Source organism: Phascolarctos cinereus, unplaced genomic scaffold (genome assembly GCF_003287225.1).
Source record: "Phascolarctos cinereus isolate Bilbo 61053 unplaced genomic scaffold, phaCin_HiC Scaffold_3;HRSCAF=262, whole genome shotgun sequence".
Taxonomy (NCBI): domain Eukaryota; kingdom Metazoa; phylum Chordata; class Mammalia; order Diprotodontia; family Phascolarctidae; genus Phascolarctos; species Phascolarctos cinereus.
The window spans coordinates 177,826,343-177,847,576 of NW_027555736.1; the positions used below are offsets into that span (position 1 = coordinate 177,826,343).

Below are 21,234 nucleotides of genomic sequence, written 5' to 3' on the forward strand. Positions count from 1 at the left end.
TGACTTTTAAGTGAATTGCATTTCAGTGAGGGAGGGCTGTGCAAAATCACCAGCCTCACTCTCTCCTCTAGAGCCATCTAGCTCCAGTGGCAAGACATAGATCAGTATGACCCTGATCTCCCCAGATGCAGTGGGAGACCTTGGCCTTTTTAAGCTAAGGTCTTCGCCAGGTTTCAGTTTGACTGAGGCAATGCCCATTCAGTGATTAAGGCTAGGTAAGAAATGAGGCAAAGAATGGCCTCTTTACCTAGTCAAAACAAAAATAAAATCAATCTAGGAGGAGAAGACCCTCAGGGTTTCTGGCCCAGACAGAAACAATTGCTATTTACACTCACTCTGAGCCATCAGAGCCCAAACAATGACTACAGTGAGGCTTGGGCTGGGACCTTGGCCAGTCAATGAGAGCCAGAATGATTTGGGTTTAAGGCATGGTCCTTAAAAAAGAAATCTATCCTGTAAACCCCAAGATATCTCGCAAGGTTTCAGCAATCAAAATTTATATTCCTTTTGGCAGAGCACCCACAGGGAAGGGTATGATTCCCTACATGGACAGAGGGAGAGGAGGGAAGGAAGGAAGGAAGGAAGGAAGGAAGGAAGGAAGGAAGGAAGGAAGGAAGGAAGGAAGGAAGGAAGGAAGGAAGGAAGGACTTAACATAGTACCTAGTACATAGTAGGTGCTTAATAAATGATTGTTGATAGAGTGACTGTTGGCAACGGGCCTCAGTACAGTCTTTTCTACCAACAGTTTGCTGAACAAAAGTAAACTTGTTTTTACCTGGAAATTAGAGAGTAACACTTTGATGTCCAGTATTGTAACTGCAATCTCGTCATTTTAAGATTTTTCGATCATTTAAAATCAAAAGTTGAATGATGACGTACAAACTTTATTTCTCAATTATTATTTTAGGAGTTAGTGTTACAACCACCACTAGGCTATTCTTGAATGTTTCATTGTGGTGTGGAGTAGACTCTTGCTTCCTGAAAACTGTATCATAGGAGCACACATTCTAGGGAGGTATAATGAAAAAAGCCAAGCATATGACATTAAATCCTAACTCTCACTTATGTGGGATTTGGGACAAGTCACTTAACCTACCTGGAGCTATAAATTGAAAAGGTCAGAGTTGATGGCTCCTCTGATCCCTTCCAACTGGAAAAACTGTAAGTACAACCCCAGTTGTGACTATATATCTGTCATTTGAGGGTCAGGGCAAGTTTGGAGAGATTCATAGGCTCATAGATCTGCAGCTAGAATGGACCTCAGAAGTCATCTAGTCCAAATCCTTAGTGTTGTGGAAATGTTTTTTGATCTTGGCCACAGAGGTACACAAGTGCTATACACTGTACATGTTTCCAGACTTTTTCAAGGTATTCATCTGTTATATTGATTTTTTTTGCTCTTCTTTTGCCTTATTATCCCCAAAAGATACCGTTAAACAGGACAGATCTCTGGAAGGGAGAGGGGAAAGGATACTGGGGGAAACCATGGTGATGTGGGGGAAAAAAGACATCAATAAAAACTTATTTTTTAAAGAAATAATAAATTGAATGGTTGACCCTAAAAGAAAGCATTTTTCATAACCTGGCCCCTTCACATCTTTCTAGTCTCCTTATTCTCCTCTGTGTGTTCTATAGTTCAAAGACAATGGTCATCTTGCTGTTTATTTAAAAAGACACTCCACCTCACAGCTCCATGCATTTTCCCTGGCTGTCCCCCATGACTCCTCCTTCTCAGCCACCCAGCTTCCCTTGCTTCCTTCAGGTCTCAGCTAAAATTCCACTTTCTGCAAGAAGTCTTTGCCAGCCTCCCTTACTGCTAGTGCCTTCCTTCTGAGATTACCTATAATTTATCATATTTATTTATTTGTACTTAGTTGTTTGCATATTGTTTCCAAGACTATTTTTTGCCTTTCTTTGTATCCCCAGCACATAATAAAGCACTTAATAAATGCTTATTGATTTTTTTACTTGACTTAATTTATGCACCTTTGGTACATATTCACAATAGCACTATCTGTAGTAGTAAAAGGCTGGGAACAAATTGCATGCCCAGTGACTAGGGAATGACTCAACAAACCGTGGTACAATGAATGTCATATAATATTACTACATATATGGAATGAGTAAAATGCACTTTATAAGAACAGCTAGGTGGCATAATGAATGGAGTGTTGGGCCTGGAGTCAGGAAGACTCATCTTGAGTTCAAATCTGGCCTCAGACACTTACTCGCTGTGTGACCCTGGGCAAGACACTTAATCCTGTTTCCTCATCTGTAAAACGAATTGGAGGAGAAAATGGCAAACCGCTTCAGTATCTCTGCCAAGAAAATCCCAAATGGGGTCACGAAAGAATCAGAAATGACTGAACAACAATAAGGAATGAGGAATATGAAAAATTCAGGAAAAAACCATTGATTCCATCCAACTGAATAATCAGAGCAATATACCTTTAAATGCATTGACTTTGGAAATAATATGGCATGACATTAACCTCCCACCTGCTTGACATGGATATTGTGAGAACCAATGAAATAATAGATGCAAATGCCTTGGGAATCCATGGAAGACAGCCTCTAAAGAAATACAAGGTATAGCCAGCCCTCAAATATTCTTGCTAACAGAAGGAAGGAGGGCTGGCATGAAAAACAGAAAATGGTGGTGGGTATGGAGGGAAAACCATTTGGAGATCAAAAACTATCTGGAAGTGATTGATAAAGTACTAGTACACACTACCGAATGTTCCCTTTTACTCCTATTACTCCACAGGTCTTATACTGAACTCAGTACTTAGCACAGTGCCTGACACGTAGTAGGCACTTAATAAATGTTAGCTGACTGACTGGTTGTACCAACAAAATGTAATTTTGAAGGTTGGTTTACACCAAGTTTTGACTGAGGTGCCTTACAAGACATCCAAGGAAGAGAAATTCCTTAGTCTTGGATTGATTTGGGAAATAGGGCCCACCAGTGGTATAAGACTATTAATAAGCAGAAGGACCAATATGGCTTCTTCCAGCCACCTGTACCCTGGATGGCCCCTTGCAGAGTGAATGGGAAAGCTGCCATGTCTTCTCCTGGCTCCACGAGGTGAGTGTGACTAGCATACCCTGTTACTATGGTGACTACACTCATAAAATGGCCAAGATCAAAGGGCATTTCTATGACACTAAGATCATAAGACATTTTCTAAAGAGTCTGGGAAATAGAGTTGTTTTTTTTTAACCGAGCAAAAAAATGGCCTCTTCCTATCTTGAACTGAATAATTTTTTTTGAGCCTAGTAGATTAAAATTTTTTTGGTCCAGAACATTGCTTTCATTGATATAAGAAGCTCCTAGTATGGAAACTCCTTCTACCAGTACACACTGACATATGTTCTGCAACTTGTAGTCTTATATTTGCCTGGAGACTGAGAGGTTAAGTCATTTACACAGGATCACAGAGCCAATGTGTGTGACAAAATCAGGATTTGAACTCAGACCTCCCTGACTGTAATACTAGCTCCCTACTATGCCACAGTTTGACTCTTACCAAATACTGATCTTAGGATCGTAGATTTTGAGCTGGAAAGCACCAGAGAGGTTATCTAATCCAACCCCCTCATTCCGCTTTTCTTACTCCCAGCGAACTGTGAAAAACAGAATAATCAGTATTGTAACAATGTCAAATTAAATCAATTTTGTCTTGGGGGAGACTGTAGCAATGAGAGGAACCTTGGTATAGGTGAGTCAGGAAGAACTGGGCTTGTATGCTGCTTCTGGCATGACCACAGACAATTCATTTAAGGATATGCAACTCTCTAAGCCTCTCCTAATTGGACTATGGGAGGAACCTTAGGCATTCTCTCTCCCAATCCTCTTATTTTACATTGGAAGAAACTGAGACACAGGAGTTTAAGTAATTTGTCCAAGGCTGCCCAAGAAGTACTATAAAAAGTATTCAAGCTCAGGTCCAATGATTTTCCATTGCACCATACTGCTTCCTCCAAATTTCCTCCTGTACTACAATACACAAGAACTGTTGAGTTTCCACAAAATCATATAACTTTGATTTAGTGAACTAATAGGGAAGGTGACTTTACTCTTCCTTTCAAAGTGGAAAGACACTGTAAGAAGAAAGAAAATTAAGGAGGAAAATTTTGAAGAACAGGCAACAAAAATGACAATATTCCATCTGGGCATATTAACTGACCTTGGCATATGGCACCATTGAAGCTGTGTGCTTCAGGGATATTTTTAGACAAGTTTTATAGCAACACCAGGGTCAGTTCATTTGGATACTGTTATCCAAATGGTTCCACTTTAACTTTGTCCTGTAATTTGCATATTTTCATCTGACAATGCCATGATGAACATCATTAAATGTTTATCATAAAGCAATTACGTATTATTTAAACCCTGAAGCATAAGAGTATGAAAAATGAATTGGCTGTGATGCAACAAGATGGCATTGCTGCAGTATAAGAAGTGAGGAAGGGCTATGATCCTAGGACAGCGTAGAAAACTTGGCAGAGGCATTCAGCGTTGATATGGTACACTGTAGGTGGCTGATAATCCTGACATTATAATAATCCCTGACATTTATATAGGGCTTGGTGGTTACAAATGTTTTGAGTATATTATTTCATTTGATGCTGTCACCAATTCTGTGAGGAGTAACTTGATTCAAACTGTTTTGGAGGATTAATCTGGCAAAAGTATGTAAGATGGATTGGGGGCAGGAAGGAAGAAGCAAGAGGAAAAGACCAGATGCAGGAAAACCAGTTAGAAGGCCATTACGGTAATAGGAATTGAAATGATAAAGCAGACAGGTGACACGGTGGCTACAGTGTTGGGCCTGGAGTCAGGAAGACCTGAGTGCAGATCTGACCTCAGACGCTTACTACCTGTGTAACCCTGAGTAAATCACTTAACCTCTGCCTCAGTTTCCTCAACTGTAAAATAAGGATCATAATAGTATCTATTCTCCAGGATTGTTGTAAAGATCAAATGAAATAATATTTGCAAAGCCCACAGTGCCTGGCACATCATAGACACTTAATAAAAAGTTGTTTTCTTCCTTCCTTCCCCCTTTTCTTTCTTCCTTCCTTGGACATGGGTGTTGGCATTGGGAATGGAGACGAAGGAACAAATCTATTCTCAAAGGAAAAATGGACAAGATATAGTGAATGATTGGATGTGAGAAGTAAAAGAGGAGAAAGCCCCCAAAATTACTCAAAAGTTTCAAGCTTGGGAGACTGGAAGAATAGTGATGCTTTGGATAAGGACAGGCAAATCAGAAAAGGGAACCAATATAAATGGGTGAGGGAAGATGACAAATTCGGATTTGAGAAGACAATGACAGGCAATAGAAAGAACACTATAATCAACCACAGAAGACGTAGGTTCTAGTCCTGACTCAGCTATTTATTAGGTGTATAACCTTATATAAGTCTCTGGGCCTCAGTTTCCTCAATTGTATAATAAGGGTATGAGATCACTGGCCTCAAATTTAAATTGCAAGCTTAGGTTTACAATATTCATCTTTTTTCACTAGTACTATTCTCTTCTTAAAAACTTAATAAAGTAGAATTTTTTTAGGCATAGGACTGCATAATATTCATCAGGTCCTTGCAATCCCAAGACTATAGGATTCTTAAGGTTTCTCTCAACTCTGACATTCACCTGAAGAGTTGCATGACGTCATTCATGTGGGTACCCCCCACAATGGTACAGATTACAACGTAGTACACACACCTCCTTATGCTGTGATTCTTGCCCACGTCCTTCCGGCATATATCCTTCACAGGGATCCACCCAACATGATCAAGGGCCTTTTCCTTACCAGGACAATTACATAATAAGATTGTACATAACAAGCTCCTAATTATGAAGGCTCAGACAAAAGTGGGGTCAATACTTAATGGAACAAGAGCTGAGAAGAAATGGGGATGGGATAAGAGATGTAGGAAATTGTGCTGTGACACAGTAGGAAGCCAAGCTCTACAAGGCAAGTAAGCTGTTCTGTAGGACTGTACAGAAGTACAACAGGCCAGCTTAGCACAAGGCCAGCCAACCTGCCCTGATGTGGGCCTGATGGTCCAGGTCTTAATGGATGGCCACCACACAATGGGTGTTTTCAGCCATAGGAGCTCATGACACGTATCTATTAGGGCTGCAAATTGCATTAATGGAGTGCCCACACTGAAGAAATCATGAGCTTTTTGAAATAAATACTATCCCCCACTAAAGGAGGCTCAATTGATCAACAAGCATTTACCAAATGCTTACCAAGCACTGTGTTAAAGTTGTTAGTACAAAGAAGGACAAAAAGAGTCGTTGCCCTCAAAGAACTTAGATTTTAGTGAAGAGAACAGAATTCTGAGCTCTGTGTCTGTGAAACGTAGGTTATATAACTACAACTACATTAGCTGGGAAGTTAGGTAGCACAGTGAATACAGCACTGGGCCTGTAGTCAGGAAGACTCATTTTCTGAGTTCAAATCTGGCTTTAGACACTTACTAGCTGTGTGACCCTGGACAAGTCATTTAACTCTGTTTGCCTCGGTTTCCTCATCTGTAAAATGAGCTAGAGAAGAGAAATGGCAAACCACTCCAGTATCTTCACCAAGAAAACCCCAAATGGGATCATGAAAAGTTGGATACGACTACAGACATACCCAGAACAAACAGCAGAAAATGGGACAAATGGGATCATGAAAAGTTGGATACGACTACAGACATACCCAGAACAAACAGCAGAAAATGGGACAATGTCAGAAAAGAGACTCTGGAGGTTTTTTTATATATATATATATATATATATATATATATATACATATACACACATATATACACACATATATATGTATATATGTATATATATGTATATAATGTGTGTGTGTATGTGTGTGTAAGTTCTAAAAATGTTTCAAAGCACTTTTGAGAGCATAATTCAACATATATAATAATACCTAGCATACCACAGTAGTGGACACCATCTTTACCTAATCAAAAGTTTTCAGCTCCATTCAGAATGGAATACTTTTTCCATGGGAATAGTTTTTCATTTTATAGTATTAGCAAACAGCATGATGAAGTGGATTGAGAGCCGGATTTGGAGTCAGAAGTAAACATGCACTTATTAAGCGCCTGACATGCCAGGTACTGTATCAACAGTGAATGATACAAAGAAAAGCAAAAACAAAACAAAACAAAAAGGCACCCGGGGTTTAAGTCTTGCTATTGAAATAAGAGTTGTGTGACCCTGAGTAAAGTCACTAACTTCTCAGACAACTCTCTAAGACTATAAGTTGTGAAACAGATATCAATCTGTATTGATAGCTAGAGTCTCAGGGGGCTCCCAAGGCCACTGAAATCACAAGTCAACACCAAGAAAGAAAAAAAAAAGGGTAGTCCATAATAATGGAAGATTCACATCTAAAGAAATTCCCTTTACAGCTATTTGGTGGGAACATAATCATGAGATTCTTGGTCTTTAATCAATTTTGATCAAAATAGGTTCACATTTATGTAATGCATTACCATTGACAAAGGGTTTTACAAAGCAACTGAGGCTTGGCCTGGGGGCTGTTATTGGCCAGACTGTAAGCCCCTTGAAAGCAGAGACTACAGTGTTTCCGGCCATCTTGACTTTTGTCTTTGCCACCGAACTCCTGTGACTCTGGAGAAGAGAGTGAGGCTGATGACTTTGCCAAGCTCTGCCTCACTTCAATCCAATTCACACATGTCAAGATATCACACTTGTGATGCCTTTGGTCCTCTCTGATAACAAATGACAAACAACAGTGATACCTTTACAAAGACTAACTCACGGGATTCTAACAATAATCTTGTCAGGTAACTAGTACAAGTATGACCAACCTCATTTTACAGACCAAGAAACTGAGACTCAGAGAACTTATGTGGCATCATTGGCAACTGGCAGAGCTGATTAAAGCCCAGCATTTCTGGCACCGAAGTCAGTACAATATTGATTGACAGAATAAGGACAGAGTTAGGGACTACACCTGTGCTCTCACTGCAGCTCATAGGCCAAATCCCATGAGCTAAGAATTCTTTTCTATTTTTAAAAACAAAACTTTATTTCAAAATGTAAACACCAGGGGCAAGCTACAGCCCATGGGCCAAATCTCATGAGCTAAAAATTGTTTTACATTTTCTTACAACAAAACTTTATTTAAAAACATAAACACCACTCAACTCAAAACAGATGGCGACAAAATTTGGCCTATGGCCATAGTTTGCTGTCCCATGGTATAGAGAACTCCCAAGTGAAGAAATTCCCTCCACTTACGCAAGTCAGCACTGAGAGGTTAAGTGATCTGCCTGGGGTCACACAGCCAGGATGTACTATTTACAAGTATTGTTGTTGTTCAGTCATGTCTGATGCTTCAGGATCTCATTTGGGGTTTTCTTGGAAAAGATACTGGAATGGTTTACCATTTCCTTCTCCAGTGGATGAAGGGAAGCAGAGGTTAAGTGATTTGACCAGCATCATACAACTAGAGGATGGATTTGAACTCAGGTCTTCTTGACTGCAGGCCCGTTGCTCTCTTCCCTATGCCCAAAAGTCAAGACATCACTCTGTGATGTCATTGGGTCCTCTTTAAAAACGAAAGACAAACATCAATTCTTTACAAGACAGTAAACTGGAGAAAGAGTAGGAGAAGAGTAAACTGGTGAAAAATGTCAGATCACCATTTTATTTTCCTTTTTAGCAAAGATGGTTTAAAAGAAAACTGAATAAACTCTCATTTTTAACTTCCAGGTGAGCTACTAACTCTCCATCAGTACACATATAATCAGTATCCAAGATATTAATGGAAACTCCCGAAGTCATATGAACCTTTTCTCCATGACAACAGCTGGGGTAACTAATCAGACATTTCCTGCTTTTACAAAGATACAGATATTTACTGAAGTATAATGCAGTCAGAGGAGCATAATGGAAATGAGTGAGTTTGCCTAAATCAACAGCAGTACCAAGTTACTGATATATGTGCGTGTGTTTAGGCAGACCCAAACACAGCCTTCTGATTACTGGATGGGAAGACCTGAAAGGGAATCAACATTTATTAAGCATCTACATTGTTCTAGGCACCATGGTACCAGATCACTTTACAAATACTGTCTCATTTGATCTATACAACAACCCTGAGTGGCAGGTGCCATTATTATCCCCATTTTACAGTTAAGACATTATGATAGAGAGCAAATCTCCCCTTGGTATAGTCCTGTGTAAATATGTGGGTGTACAAAGCCTAGAAAAAGGAAATGGTGGAGAGAGGACCAAAGAGGATGTGATAGGTTTTTTTTTAATCAATTAATAAAAGCCAAAGCAAAACCAAGAAGAGATAAAATATAGCAAGTACCTTCAATGCTCTGCGGACCCACGAGATTCATAGCTTGATGAGCCGGATACTCTACTCGGGGCCTGGCAATGCCCAGCTGTTCCATCACCCCATGGAGCAACCTCTGAATATCTGCTTCTGAGACTTGGTCTGGGGTCCGAGGACTATGAGCAGATGACAGAGTCCATCCCAATGCCAGCCAAAACACCACGTTGTATAAGACAGTGGGCAACATCATTGGAGCCTATTCTCACCTGCAAAAAGAAGAGAGACCAACTATCAACTGGCCACAAGGGGAAAAAGGGACTGTGTGGTTTTCAAAAAAGGGGGAGAGTAGGCGACTGAAACTTGAGGTTACTGAGCTTGACCGCAAATCCTGGTAAAATTCTAGATTTGTGAGTGTTTACAAAGGGAAGAGGTGATCACTATGATCCAGTGTGCATGTATTAAGAATAAGTCAAGTCAAATGAACCTTATTTCTTTTTATTGTAAAGGATGTGAACACAGCATATCTTGATTAAAAAAAATAATAATAATACTCTTTTGGGCAAGATGTAGAAATGTGGACTGGATGACAGTATAGTTAGGTAGATTCAGAACTGGCTGACCAACCAGAGCCTAAGTGTGGTGGTGAATGGATTGACTGATGTCATATTGAAGGGAGGAGGGCGATGATGGAATGATGCTAGACCCTGTCTTTGGCCCTAATCTAGTCAAAAGTTTTTCCAATAACTTAATGGAAGACATGCTCTTAAATTTTCAGATGATACATAGCTCGGAGGAGCAGCTAATATACTGAATGACAGAACAGTGATCCAAATGGGTATTGATAAGCTGAAGCTAACAAGGTGAAACATAATCATAAGAGGGATATAGACCAGATCTGTGATTTCACTGGGATAGGGCACTCCTAGATAAGAACAGTCCCTCTAACAATGCAAGTCAATACTCTGCAGTACATAGTTTCAGAGTTGCCCAGAACATTGAGAGATTTAAGTGACATTCCAGGGGTCACACAGCCAATATGTACCAGAGGCTGGACTTGAACTAAGGTCTGTTGTTAAAGCCAGATTTCTATCCCGGTGCCTCTCTATAATATAATCATAAATTAATAAATACTGTAAATGTGGCAAAATATATAAAGATAAAAATCTGCCATTTGGTTTTAAAAAAACAACTATCAAGTGCAGGGCAGGAGAGATATCACCTATATAGCAATTAAAGCGAAAAAGATCTGGTGAATTTCATGGACCAAAAACTCCATACAAGTTAAAAGTGCGACGTGGCAACAGCAAAATCAAAATCAAATGCAATTTTGGTCTTCATTAATATTCAAAGCCAAGGAGGTAGTGGGTAACCCTGCCATACTCTGGCTAGGTCAGACAACATATGGAGCATTGCATCCTAAGAAGGGGCTGACCGTAGAAGTGAGGAAGCTTGAAACCATGCCATATATTAATTAAAGGAATCAGAATGTTAAACCTATCAGGGAGACACAGGATGGCTACCTTAAATTCCTGAAAGATTCAAAGGGCCATAATTTGGAGCTTGAAAGAACCCAAGAAGTCATATAGTCCAACCCCATCATTTTACAGATGAGGAAACTGAGGCCCAGAGAAGCAAAGTTACTTGCCCCAGAGGAGGTCAGTAGCATGGCTGGAAATTTTACCTCAGGTTCTCTGACTCTTAATCCAGCATACTTTCTACTACACTACACTGAGCTGGTATGTGGAAGAATGATTAGACCTCTGCTTGGTTCCGGACAATCGAACACGGAACCATGAATAGAAATTACAAGGAAGCAGATTCTGCTTTAATATAAGGAAAAAACTTCCTAACAAGTACAATTGTTCAAAAATGGGATGGACTACTTAGGGAAAGGGATATAGGGAATTCACCACATTTGAACATAGGTCACTAGAGGTCAAGGATGCTGCATCTCTATACGTGTTCAGATACAGGTTGGACTAAAGGACTTCTAAGATCTGTTCAACACCCAAAATTCTTGATTCTAAGGGTATATTCATGGTGCCACATCTCTGATTGAACTGGAAGGTTCCAGAACAATTTGAATATGATCAGGAAAGTTGAAAACTTACTAGAGGGTTGGTACTTTGACTCCACCCAGTCACTTTTAGCAGGTGTGCAAAGTATGGCATAAGCTTAGGTGTTACATGAAAATAACACACACACACACACACACACACACACACACACAATACATTATGTGAAATATCTTTACCTAATACACTGCTCTGTTCCCAGGAGGATCAATACAATAACTAATAATAAGACTAGGTTAGGTAAGCATTCCCAAACTTTTTGCTCTTTTCACAATCCCCTCTGAGGTCACAGAATCACAGAGAGTTAGAGGGACCTCACCAACCATCTAGTCCAACTCATACATGAAAAGAACACTCACTTTAACATATCTACCAAGTGGTCCTCTAGCCTCTTCTGAAGAGCTCCAATGAGGGGAAAGCCATAACCTTTTAAAGTCATTCCATTTTTTAAACAGCTTTGTTAGGTATGGGGCAGCTAGGTGGCACACTGGATAGAGTCAGGAAGACTAATCATCTCGAGTTCAAATCTGGCCTCAGACACTTTTAGCTATATGACCCTGGGCAAGTCACTTAACTCTGTTTGCCTGTTTTCTCATCTGTAAAATGAGTTGGAGAAGGAAATGGTAAATCAGTATCTTTGCCAAGAAAATCCCAAATGGAGGCAGCTAGGTGGCTAGCTGTGTGACCTTGGGAAGTCACTTAACCTCAACTGCCTCACCAAACAGCAAAAATAAATAAATAAATAAATGAAAAAGCAAGTAGCCAGAAAGAAACAATTCAAGTATTGTGGAAACACAATCAGGATAACACAAGATTTAGTAGCTTCTACATTAAGGGACCGGAGGCATGGAATATAATATTCCGGAGGGCAAAGGAGATACGATTACAACCAAGAATCACCTATCCAGCAAAACTGAGTATAAGCCTTCAGGGGGGAAAATGGTCATTCAGTGAAATAGAGGACTTTCAAGCATTCTTGATGAAAAGACCAGAGCTGAAAAGAAAATTTGACTTTCAAATATAAGACTCAAGTGGACCATGAAGAGGTAAACAGGAAAGAGAAATCATAAAAGACTTAATTAAGGTTGAAATGTTTACATTCCTGCATGGAAAGATATTTGTAACTCATGAGTCTTTTGTAAGTATTAGGGTAGTTGAAGGGAAAAAATCATATGTATGGAGAGAAAGAGAGAGAGAGAGAGAGACAGAGAGAGCAAGCACAGGGTGAGCTGTAGAAGAAGAGGTGATATCTGGAGAATAAAATTAAGTGTTGAGAGGATTATACTGGGAGAAGGAGGAAGGGAGAGGTAGAATGGGGTAAATTATCTTGCAAAAAAAACAGAAAAGGCTCTTACAGTGGAGGGGAAACAGGGGAAGGTGAGAGGGAATGAATGAATCTTATTCTCATCAGATTTGGCTTAAGGAGGGAATAACATACACACTCAATTGGGTATGGAAATCTATCTTACACTACAGGAAAACAGGGGGGGAAGGGGACAACAGAACAGGAGGATGACAGAGGGGAGGGCAGATTGGGGGAGGGGGTAATCAGAAGCAAACACTTCTGAGGAGGGAGAGGGTCAAAAGAAAGAACAGAATAAATGGGGGGCAGAATAGGATTAAGGGAAATAGAGTTAGTTTTTCACAACACGACTTCTACGGAAGTGTTTTGCATAACTGCACGTGTATAATTTGTATTGAGATGCTTGCCTTTTCAATGAGGGTGGGTGGGGAGGGAGGAAGGGAGAAAATTTGGAACCCAAAGTTTTAAAAACACATGTTTAAAAAAGAAAAGAAAATCCCAAATCCCAAATCGCAATGTCACAAAGAGTTGGACCTGACTGAAATGACTGAACCATACCAACAAAAATTGGTAGATAATTTTTCTTAACATCAAGTCGAAACTGGTCTCTTTGCAACCTCCATCTAACATTCCTATTTCTGTCCTCTGGGGCCCAAAAGAATAAGTCGAATCTCTATGCCACATGACATCCCATCAAATACTTGTGGACAGTCATCACGTTGCTCCTGAATCTTCTCTTCTCCAGGCTGAACATGACTAGTGCCTTCAAACAATCTTCATGGGTTATTATCACTACTATATAACCAATCAAAACAAAATGTGGTAGTTCCCTTGCTAATGAGAGAGGTATAGTAGTAATATTTTCCCTCTTCTCTTCTTCTACCCAACCCTATTCCCTGAAGAGTGAAGACTAAAGAGAATGAATTGTTAGGGACCAAATCATAATATTAAGAGAAAGAAAAGGGGCTGGGGAAAAAGTGAGATAGAGAATGGGAAGTATTATATGAGTTGCTGCTGATATCATCATTCATTCATTCATACATTCAACAATATTAAATAAGGACTTACAAAGTGCAGTCATTATACTAAATGCCCACTGGGAGGGAGGTATCAACACTTCCTATTTGCTTTGAAGTAGCTTACAATCCAATAAGGGCAAATGCAAGAGTATACAAGTAACTACAGTACAAGAAATATAAGGCCACATGAGTAGTATAAAATATTATTAAGAAAATTCAGAAAAAGGAGAAAGTGAATTCAATTCAACTTTTTGAATATGTATTGCGTACCTTTTAGGCTAGCTAAGATGATTACAGTGCAGAGAGGTAGTGCTGTCAACCAAAGAACACTGATCTAGGAAACCTAAATTCAAATACAGGCACTGCCACTGTGGGACCTTGCACAAATGACTTAACTTCTCTGGGTCTAAGGTAGCTCACCTATAAAATGAGAGGCTTAGCTCCTCTTAGATGATTCCTAAAACTCTACACCTTTCAGATTCTGTGAGTCTTCTTCATGATGGAGGATATACATTTAAGTTGGACCCCAAATGAAAGATGGGACAGTATGATTTTAACAGGCAAAAGATGAGTGGGCATCAGGGTGGTGTTATTCTGGGCAGAAAAAGGCAGGAAACAGCATCCGAAATATAGATAATGTTTTAAAATTTACAAAGCTGGAAGTCCTGAGTTCGAAAACTCAGAAACTTAATAACTGTGTAACCCTGGACAAATCCCTTAACCTTTCTCAGAGTCAGTTCCTGAAGTAACTGAAGTTAAATGATGTTAAGGGACTTAAAAGTTTGAACAACTATTAGGTGGCTAAGCTAGGACTCTAGTTCTTCTGTGCTGGTAAATGTTTAATTACTGCTGGGATCTAGGAGAAGGGAGGGAGGAAAGTACATACACACAGTACATTTTAAAATTTAATCCACATTATTAAAATTTTCTCCATCTCTTTCTCAAGTCTTGACAATGAACAAAACAATAAAGGAAGCCTTGATTTGTAATATTAGCTAATTTCCAAGGTGTAAATGCTCACACTGGAAATTTAATAACCGTCTCTCTCAGATTCTTAGTAGATCTAACACATCTCTGCGACTGTCTCCCAATCTACCACAGTATAGCTGCCTTCCTGTAAGAACAACTAGCCCAGTAACAACTTGGACGCTTTTGTCTCCATAACTTCAAAGCTTCTACCTTATTGAGACAAAAAGGGGTTATGACAGTCAGAAGAAAATGTGATCTCTAAGCATCATCACTTCTCAGGATTTTGAGGAGCTGAAGTGAACAAATGAAATTGTTTGATCTCTTTTTCTCCCACACCTCATAACAAAGAAACAAACAGAAATTGCTATGATTTCATTGTTTAGATACATAATTTTTTGTGAGAAAATTCCTTCTGCCAATTAAGTTTCATCCAGGGTGTTACAGAGCCAGCATGTGTCAGAGATTTTATTTGAATTCAAATTTTCTGGGCACAGACCAGCTTTTTATCCATTACAGCAGGTTCTCACAAATTATATAGTATTTCTAACTTTTCAAAACATTTCCACCTATCTCAGCTCCTTTTATAGAACGGGAAGAGGCAGAGAAAATCAGAATAGACTAAGAGCTTGTAAAGTCCCTCAGAGATGATCTAGTCCAATCTCTTCATTTTATGAGAGAAAATGGACGTCCAGAAAAGCTAAGAGATTTTCCTAAGGTCCCAAAGGTAGTATCAGTCAGGATTTGAACTCAGATTCCATTTCTCCCAGTTCAGCAACTGTTTCCACTACACCATAGTGCCACAACTTTTATACTTTCCAAAATTGTAAGGAATTGGGGGGGGGGAATGGGATTGGGTTGTTAAAGATTAGGAACAGATGATACTGTTAAGGGAAAAAAATAAGCTCCTCCAGGCAGTATGTACTAAATCTTGGCTTCTCTTTCTACTGCACCACTGCTTTTCCCTGTCCAAATCATTAACCCTGCTAAAATTATTCTCCACCTCCAACCAATCAGTATGTCAACTCCCTCTCATTTTTCCCTTTCCCCCTATTTTTCTCCTTCTACTTATAGAATAGCCTAACTTCTGGACAAAATTAGACAACAAAGCTAGCTTTTAAAGTTTTTCTTCTCCCCCCCCCCAATAAAACGCTTTCATCTAAAGTGGTTTGGTTTGGTTCATGGAAAAAAAAAATACGACCTCACTTTATTTCAAATCCACCCTAAGAAAGCAGTGAAGACGGGCAGCAATGGACCAGGGTAGAATCTGCAATTCCTGCCAAAAAGGCAGGTGGCAGCCAAGTCTTTCTCCATTCATCTCCATCATTCCCTCGGATGGCGAAGGCGGGGTGTGTGTCTCTCTCATCACCACACAACATAATTCTGTACGGATCAGATCTCCGCCCTCCCCCCGCTTCCCCTCCGCCCCATCCCAGCCCCCAACCCCTTATCTCTTTCCTCCACCGCTACCTTTTCCCCCAATTTAGCTCCCACAAAATTAAACTCCCTCCCTCCTCCTACATCCCAAACCAAATATCCGGGCCTCAGTTCCAGTCCTCCTGCATCCCCATCTCTGAGAGAAGCGCCCGCCTACGGGTATGTGCAGAACCGAAGGGGGCGAGGGGTGAAGGGTGTGTGAGGATACATGCCTCACTACCTCAGGGCTACTCACCAGTGCAGCTAAGAGGGGTACTCCTGCGAGGGTGGGCCCAGCTCTCTGGGCCTGGCTTAAAGAATCACTGGTGCGTCACCCCCTTCCCTCCGTAGCTCCGCCTCCGCCTCCGCCTTCCGCCCCTCCTCTGGGCAGGTGGCTCCACAGCAACCTCTCCCCTCCAAGCCTCGCTCCCAGGCGCTCCACCTCCCACCCCGCGGCGCCTGGACCAAGGTACCCACGGAAGGATACGGTGTGCGCCTGCTTCTTCACCTTCATCTTTATCAAGGCTCCCGCAAGGACAAGGCCACTATTCTGCTCCCGTGGTTCTTTGAAATCCTTTTAAGTGTGTATATACTTGTAAAGGGAGGCTTGTGTTATCTTTTAACCCCAGCTAGATTAATAATATTAACATTTATATAGCTCTTTAAGGTTTGCAAAGCGCTTTACATTTGTCTCATTTTACCCTCATAACAACCTTGTGAGCCTATTTTACAAGCTAGGAAACTGAGGCTGGGAGACGTTAATCGACTTGTCTAGGGTCACTCCTCAGTCAATAAGTACTTATTACGCACTTATTATGTGCCAGGAGTGAGGATACAATAAAAGGCAAAAAGTCCCTGCTCTCTGTAGGTCACACTCTAATGGGGGAGATATGAAAACAACTATGTTCATATGTTTATATACACACACACACACAAGATAAATTAGAGATAATCAATAGAGGGAAGGCATCATTTCTTAGTTATTACAACGAGCCTAAGTTATACATCATAGTAAACTGATATTTTGGGTCACACAGCTAGTGTGAGGCAGAATTAAGTTAGTCCTTTCTGATTTCAAGTTAAACATTCCATTGCTGCACCACCTAGCTACCCTGAGTTAAGTGTGAGCTGCTTCTGCAGCAAGGACTATATTTTATTTATCTTTATAGCTCCTCCTGGGCCTAGCATGGTGTACTCAACATAGGTTTTTAATCAACATTTGTTGAACAAAAAATATACATAATAATACAAATTTCTTCCATGCTGGAATAAAGAATATCCTAGTGTGTATCTCTCCCTTGCCAATCATGCCATCCTAGAAAGGATTTTAATTACAAATTCCATTTATTTTAAATTTAAGGAGTATAACAGGGCATACAGATATAATTGTGTAGACAGGAGAGAACAGGTTGAAATAGTGTCAGGAAATTTGTAAAGATCTGAGGAGTCTTTGGTAATAGGAACAAAAATGAAACAACTTTAGAATACCAAACCTATCTTTGTTAGTGATGGTGGTGGGCAGTATGATCAGTATGATATGAGAGAGCAGGAGGGACCCTCTGGGAAAATAAGGTAGATATACATTTGAAAATCACTATTTCAAAGGACAGAAAGGAAGCACGGTGCTTAAGATAAAGATCAGCTTCAAACTTGGAGGTTTCAACCCTGGGTTTAATTTCTCAGTGCCCCAGGCAACTCTAAAACAATCTAATGGCAGAACACCTGCCAATTTGCATTCATAGGAGTTCCTTTCACTGACAAAATTCAGATTAAGACCAAAAATAAAAGTTCAAAGGAATGCAAGACCTAGAAAGAGACAGCATGGGGCAGTGGACTTGAATCAGCAAACTTGTGTTCAGATCTGTAGTCCTACACATAAAAGCTTTGATCCAGCTACAGGGAAATATAGTGAATAGAGAGCTAGCTTTGAAATTGGGAAGATTTGAATTCAAGTCTCACCTTTGGCACATACTAGCTGTGTGTCCCAGGGCAAGTCACAAACTCTCAGTGCTACAGAACTATCTGTAACTATAAATTGGAAAGAAGGTGCTGACTCCATTGATGGATGGAGCTTCCTCACCTGGAACATTCATATGTCAAAGAAATTACAGGTCCAGTAAAGCACATCTAACCATGTTACTCCTCTACTCAAAAAATCTTCAGCAACTTTCTATTACCACTAGGAAAAAGATCTAAACAACTGTCTGACATTTAAAAATACCTTTACAATCTAGTTCCAACTTATCATTCCAGATTTAATTCTCATTATTCCCCCCTGATCACTGTATCAAACTAGGCCTTTCGATTTTTCCCCTTGCATAACATTTTATATTTGATCTGACACATTTTTTATAGTTTCAGACAATTTTCCAGGACATTCTTATTTTAATATCTATGCTAAATAAATAACATTTAAACACAGTCATTACAAGCCTTCATCGTAAGTTGAATGTACATTGATGCTTCAATTATATAAAAATCCAAATTACTTGCATACAGCAATCACCAAAGATCAAAGTTACTTCAAATTTCACTCTTCCTCCTTAAATACTTTTAATTACAAATAGGACAAGACAACAGGTACAAACATATTTGTGCAAATTAACTTTAAACATACAGTATGGCTTAAAAGTCATCAATTGTTTCTGCATCATAATCATAGTACACTGATTGGCCTGGTTTAGACACCACAATATAACTCAGAATGACAAACATGTTATGAAAAAAATGCACAGCAGAACACACTTGTTCTAAGTATATGTGATGCTGAAACATTTTTTAAAGAACAAAAGAGAAGTTTAAAAAATGTTATATCAATAGTAAAGGTATCAAATGAAACTTTCCACAAAGATTCTGAATATTAACAATATAAAGAAATAAGACAAAAATAAAGTTAATTTATTTTCTTGACATATCTAGCCTTTTTCTTTGCTGAAATTTTATCTAAGGAATTCAAAGAGGCAATAGCCTAGTCTTCCTTTCATTTCCAAAGTCATTTATAAAAAAAAAAAATCACATCTTAAAAAGAAGTTCCCAACTCATAAATCCAGTCAGAAAAACGTTTCTAAAGTTAAATCGGGGCGGTAAAATTTGTACAAACATAAAAACCCAAGACATTTGTCACTGAGATTTTAAAATATCCAAGAAAAACATCAGCCAGCCTGAGCTACAAACTGGCATGGATATATGCTACAGTTCAAGCACCAGAATCTTAATCCTATATACATTACTAAATCAAGAAAAAAATGTTCTATAATTATAGTTCCAGAGGTTTAGTTGTTGGCAGTAGCTGAACCTTTGCTATTGGATTCTTTGGAGAACCTTTATACCAAACCCTTTCTCTTCCTGATGGTTTTCTGACAACACTCTTCTCTTGTGTACCAACAGAAAAAGCTGCACTTGTATTTACAACAGATTTTAATGATTCATGATTAGTTAGGTCATCCAAAACCGACTTGATTTGGCTACCAAGTATCACCTTCTGTTTGCAAACTCTTGTAGGTCTCAGAGAAGTACTCCATGAGTCTGGGTGTCTCTTCACCTTTGAGCAAGGTTTAGAAGATGACTCTATGCTTGATTTGGAAGTCAGCTCTGTGCTTGACTGGTCACATGGCACAGACTTTTGTTTTTGCTTATGCTCTGAATAAAGAAGATCAGCAGAGGAATTGTTTGATGTGCTTTCTATATGAGAAGAAAGATCACTATCACAGCTCATGGATTTAACCAATGGGGAAGGCACCTCTCTCAAACTGTCCAACCTCCCCGACTGTCTATTCATTTCTATTAAGGAATTTATCCTTCTGACAGACTGACGAACAGGAGTACGCTGAAATTTCAGAGGTGACCTAACTTTGCTTTCAGTTCTTGAATCATTTAATGAAAGTTTATTAAACCAATGTATGTGGTCTGAAACCCTTCCATGATCTGTCATCTGAAAATCCCCTGGAAGAGTTTTATCGCAAGTTTGTACCAACGACTGCTGCTGAACAGTTCTTATGTTCCTAGGTAATTTTGATATATGACATGTAATCTGTCCTGAAGATTTAGTGACAACTTCCTCAGAATTATAGCAACTCAGTTCATTTTCTTCAACACTAATTTTAGTCTCTTCCACTGTAATGGTTTCTTTGTCTCTAGGGAGTTCCTGTTTATTTGTCTGGTCATTCCTGGGAAATCCTTGCTTATTTAAATAGTCCTTGGGCATATTTAAATGAAGATTCTCATCTGATTTAGTTGTTTTCTGAATTGTATGAGATTCCACAGTGGTATCTTTTACCAAATTTTGAATTTGATTTCCTAAGAAGTTTTGCTCTGGAACAATAGAATCCTTTTTATTGGTATGATTTCCATCACGCTTGTCCATAGATAGCATTGTCATTTCATGATAGTCTTTAGCCTCAGAGAGATTCTTCTCTGGACTAAATTCTACATTAGGTACTTCATTTAATTTTTCTTTCCTTGAATGAGATTCTGAGGGAGGATTGTCACTTATCAAAGCATTAAGATTACTTCCAGATTCAGAAAATGCTTTCTGAATTTTCACTAAAGTTTCTGTGGTTAAATTATTTTCATCTCCACTAAGAGAGCTCCCAGTTAGGCTGTTTTCATGTTTATCATTTACATTAATATCTGTGAGTTCACAAGGAAATTCAGGTGCTATTTCAACCGTAAGGACAGGTTCAGAAGGATTACTTTCCTTGTCAAAAGTTCTCATAAGAAGCGATGTCCCATTTGTACAAATTTCTTGAAAATTGGTATTATTAGGTCCAGTCCAAGACATTCGGTAATTTACATCATCTGTTTGTTCTGGAGTTAGCAAATTTTCCTCAGATTTGCTGATATGTTTTGACCCTGAAAACGAAATGGTTCAGAAGTAAAATACATTTAACTTAATCAATTTGTGAGACACCAATGTGTCAGCTCACTTTATTTCCAAAGCTCCTACATTAAAATAAATTTAATCCAAATAACAAACATTTTTAAGATGAGAAAGTTGATTGCGATTTTAACAATCTGTCAACTATTCATAAAAAGTAATCACCATTACAAATACTTTACACAAGACTCTAATGCCAAGATAGCTACAAATTTTCTTTTGTTAATCTTTAACATTTTTC

At 39.2% G+C, this 21,234-nt stretch overlaps 2 protein-coding genes across 5 annotated transcripts in view; both read right to left on the minus strand.

Annotated features, from left to right (window-relative positions):
* Positions 1–16,481, minus strand: part of SCG5 (secretogranin V) — a 77,464-nt gene extending 60,983 nt beyond the window's left edge. For 3 of the 4 annotated variants that reach the window (XM_020995623.2, XM_020995693.2, XM_020995554.1), the window contains exons 1-2: positions 16,374–16,479; positions 9,372–9,604 (exon numbers count right to left, since the gene is read on the minus strand). In XM_020995623.2, the coding sequence (XP_020851282.1) occupies positions 9,372–9,588 (217 nt within the window). In that variant the 5' untranslated portion in view covers positions 9,589–9,604; positions 16,374–16,479. Of the gene's footprint in view, positions 1–9,371; positions 9,605–16,373 lie in introns of all 4 variants that reach the window. The other variant, XM_078151315.1, reaches the window with a different exon arrangement.
* A 2,164-nt stretch (positions 16,482–18,645) lies between these two features.
* The window catches only part of ARHGAP11A (Rho GTPase activating protein 11A), a 28,304-nt gene continuing 25,715 nt past the window's right edge, over positions 18,646–21,234 (minus strand). The window contains exon 12 of the mRNA XM_020995301.2: positions 18,646–20,968. Within this exon, the coding sequence (XP_020850960.1) occupies positions 19,374–20,968 (1,595 nt within the window). The 3' untranslated portion in view covers positions 18,646–19,373. The remainder of the gene's footprint in view (positions 20,969–21,234) is intronic.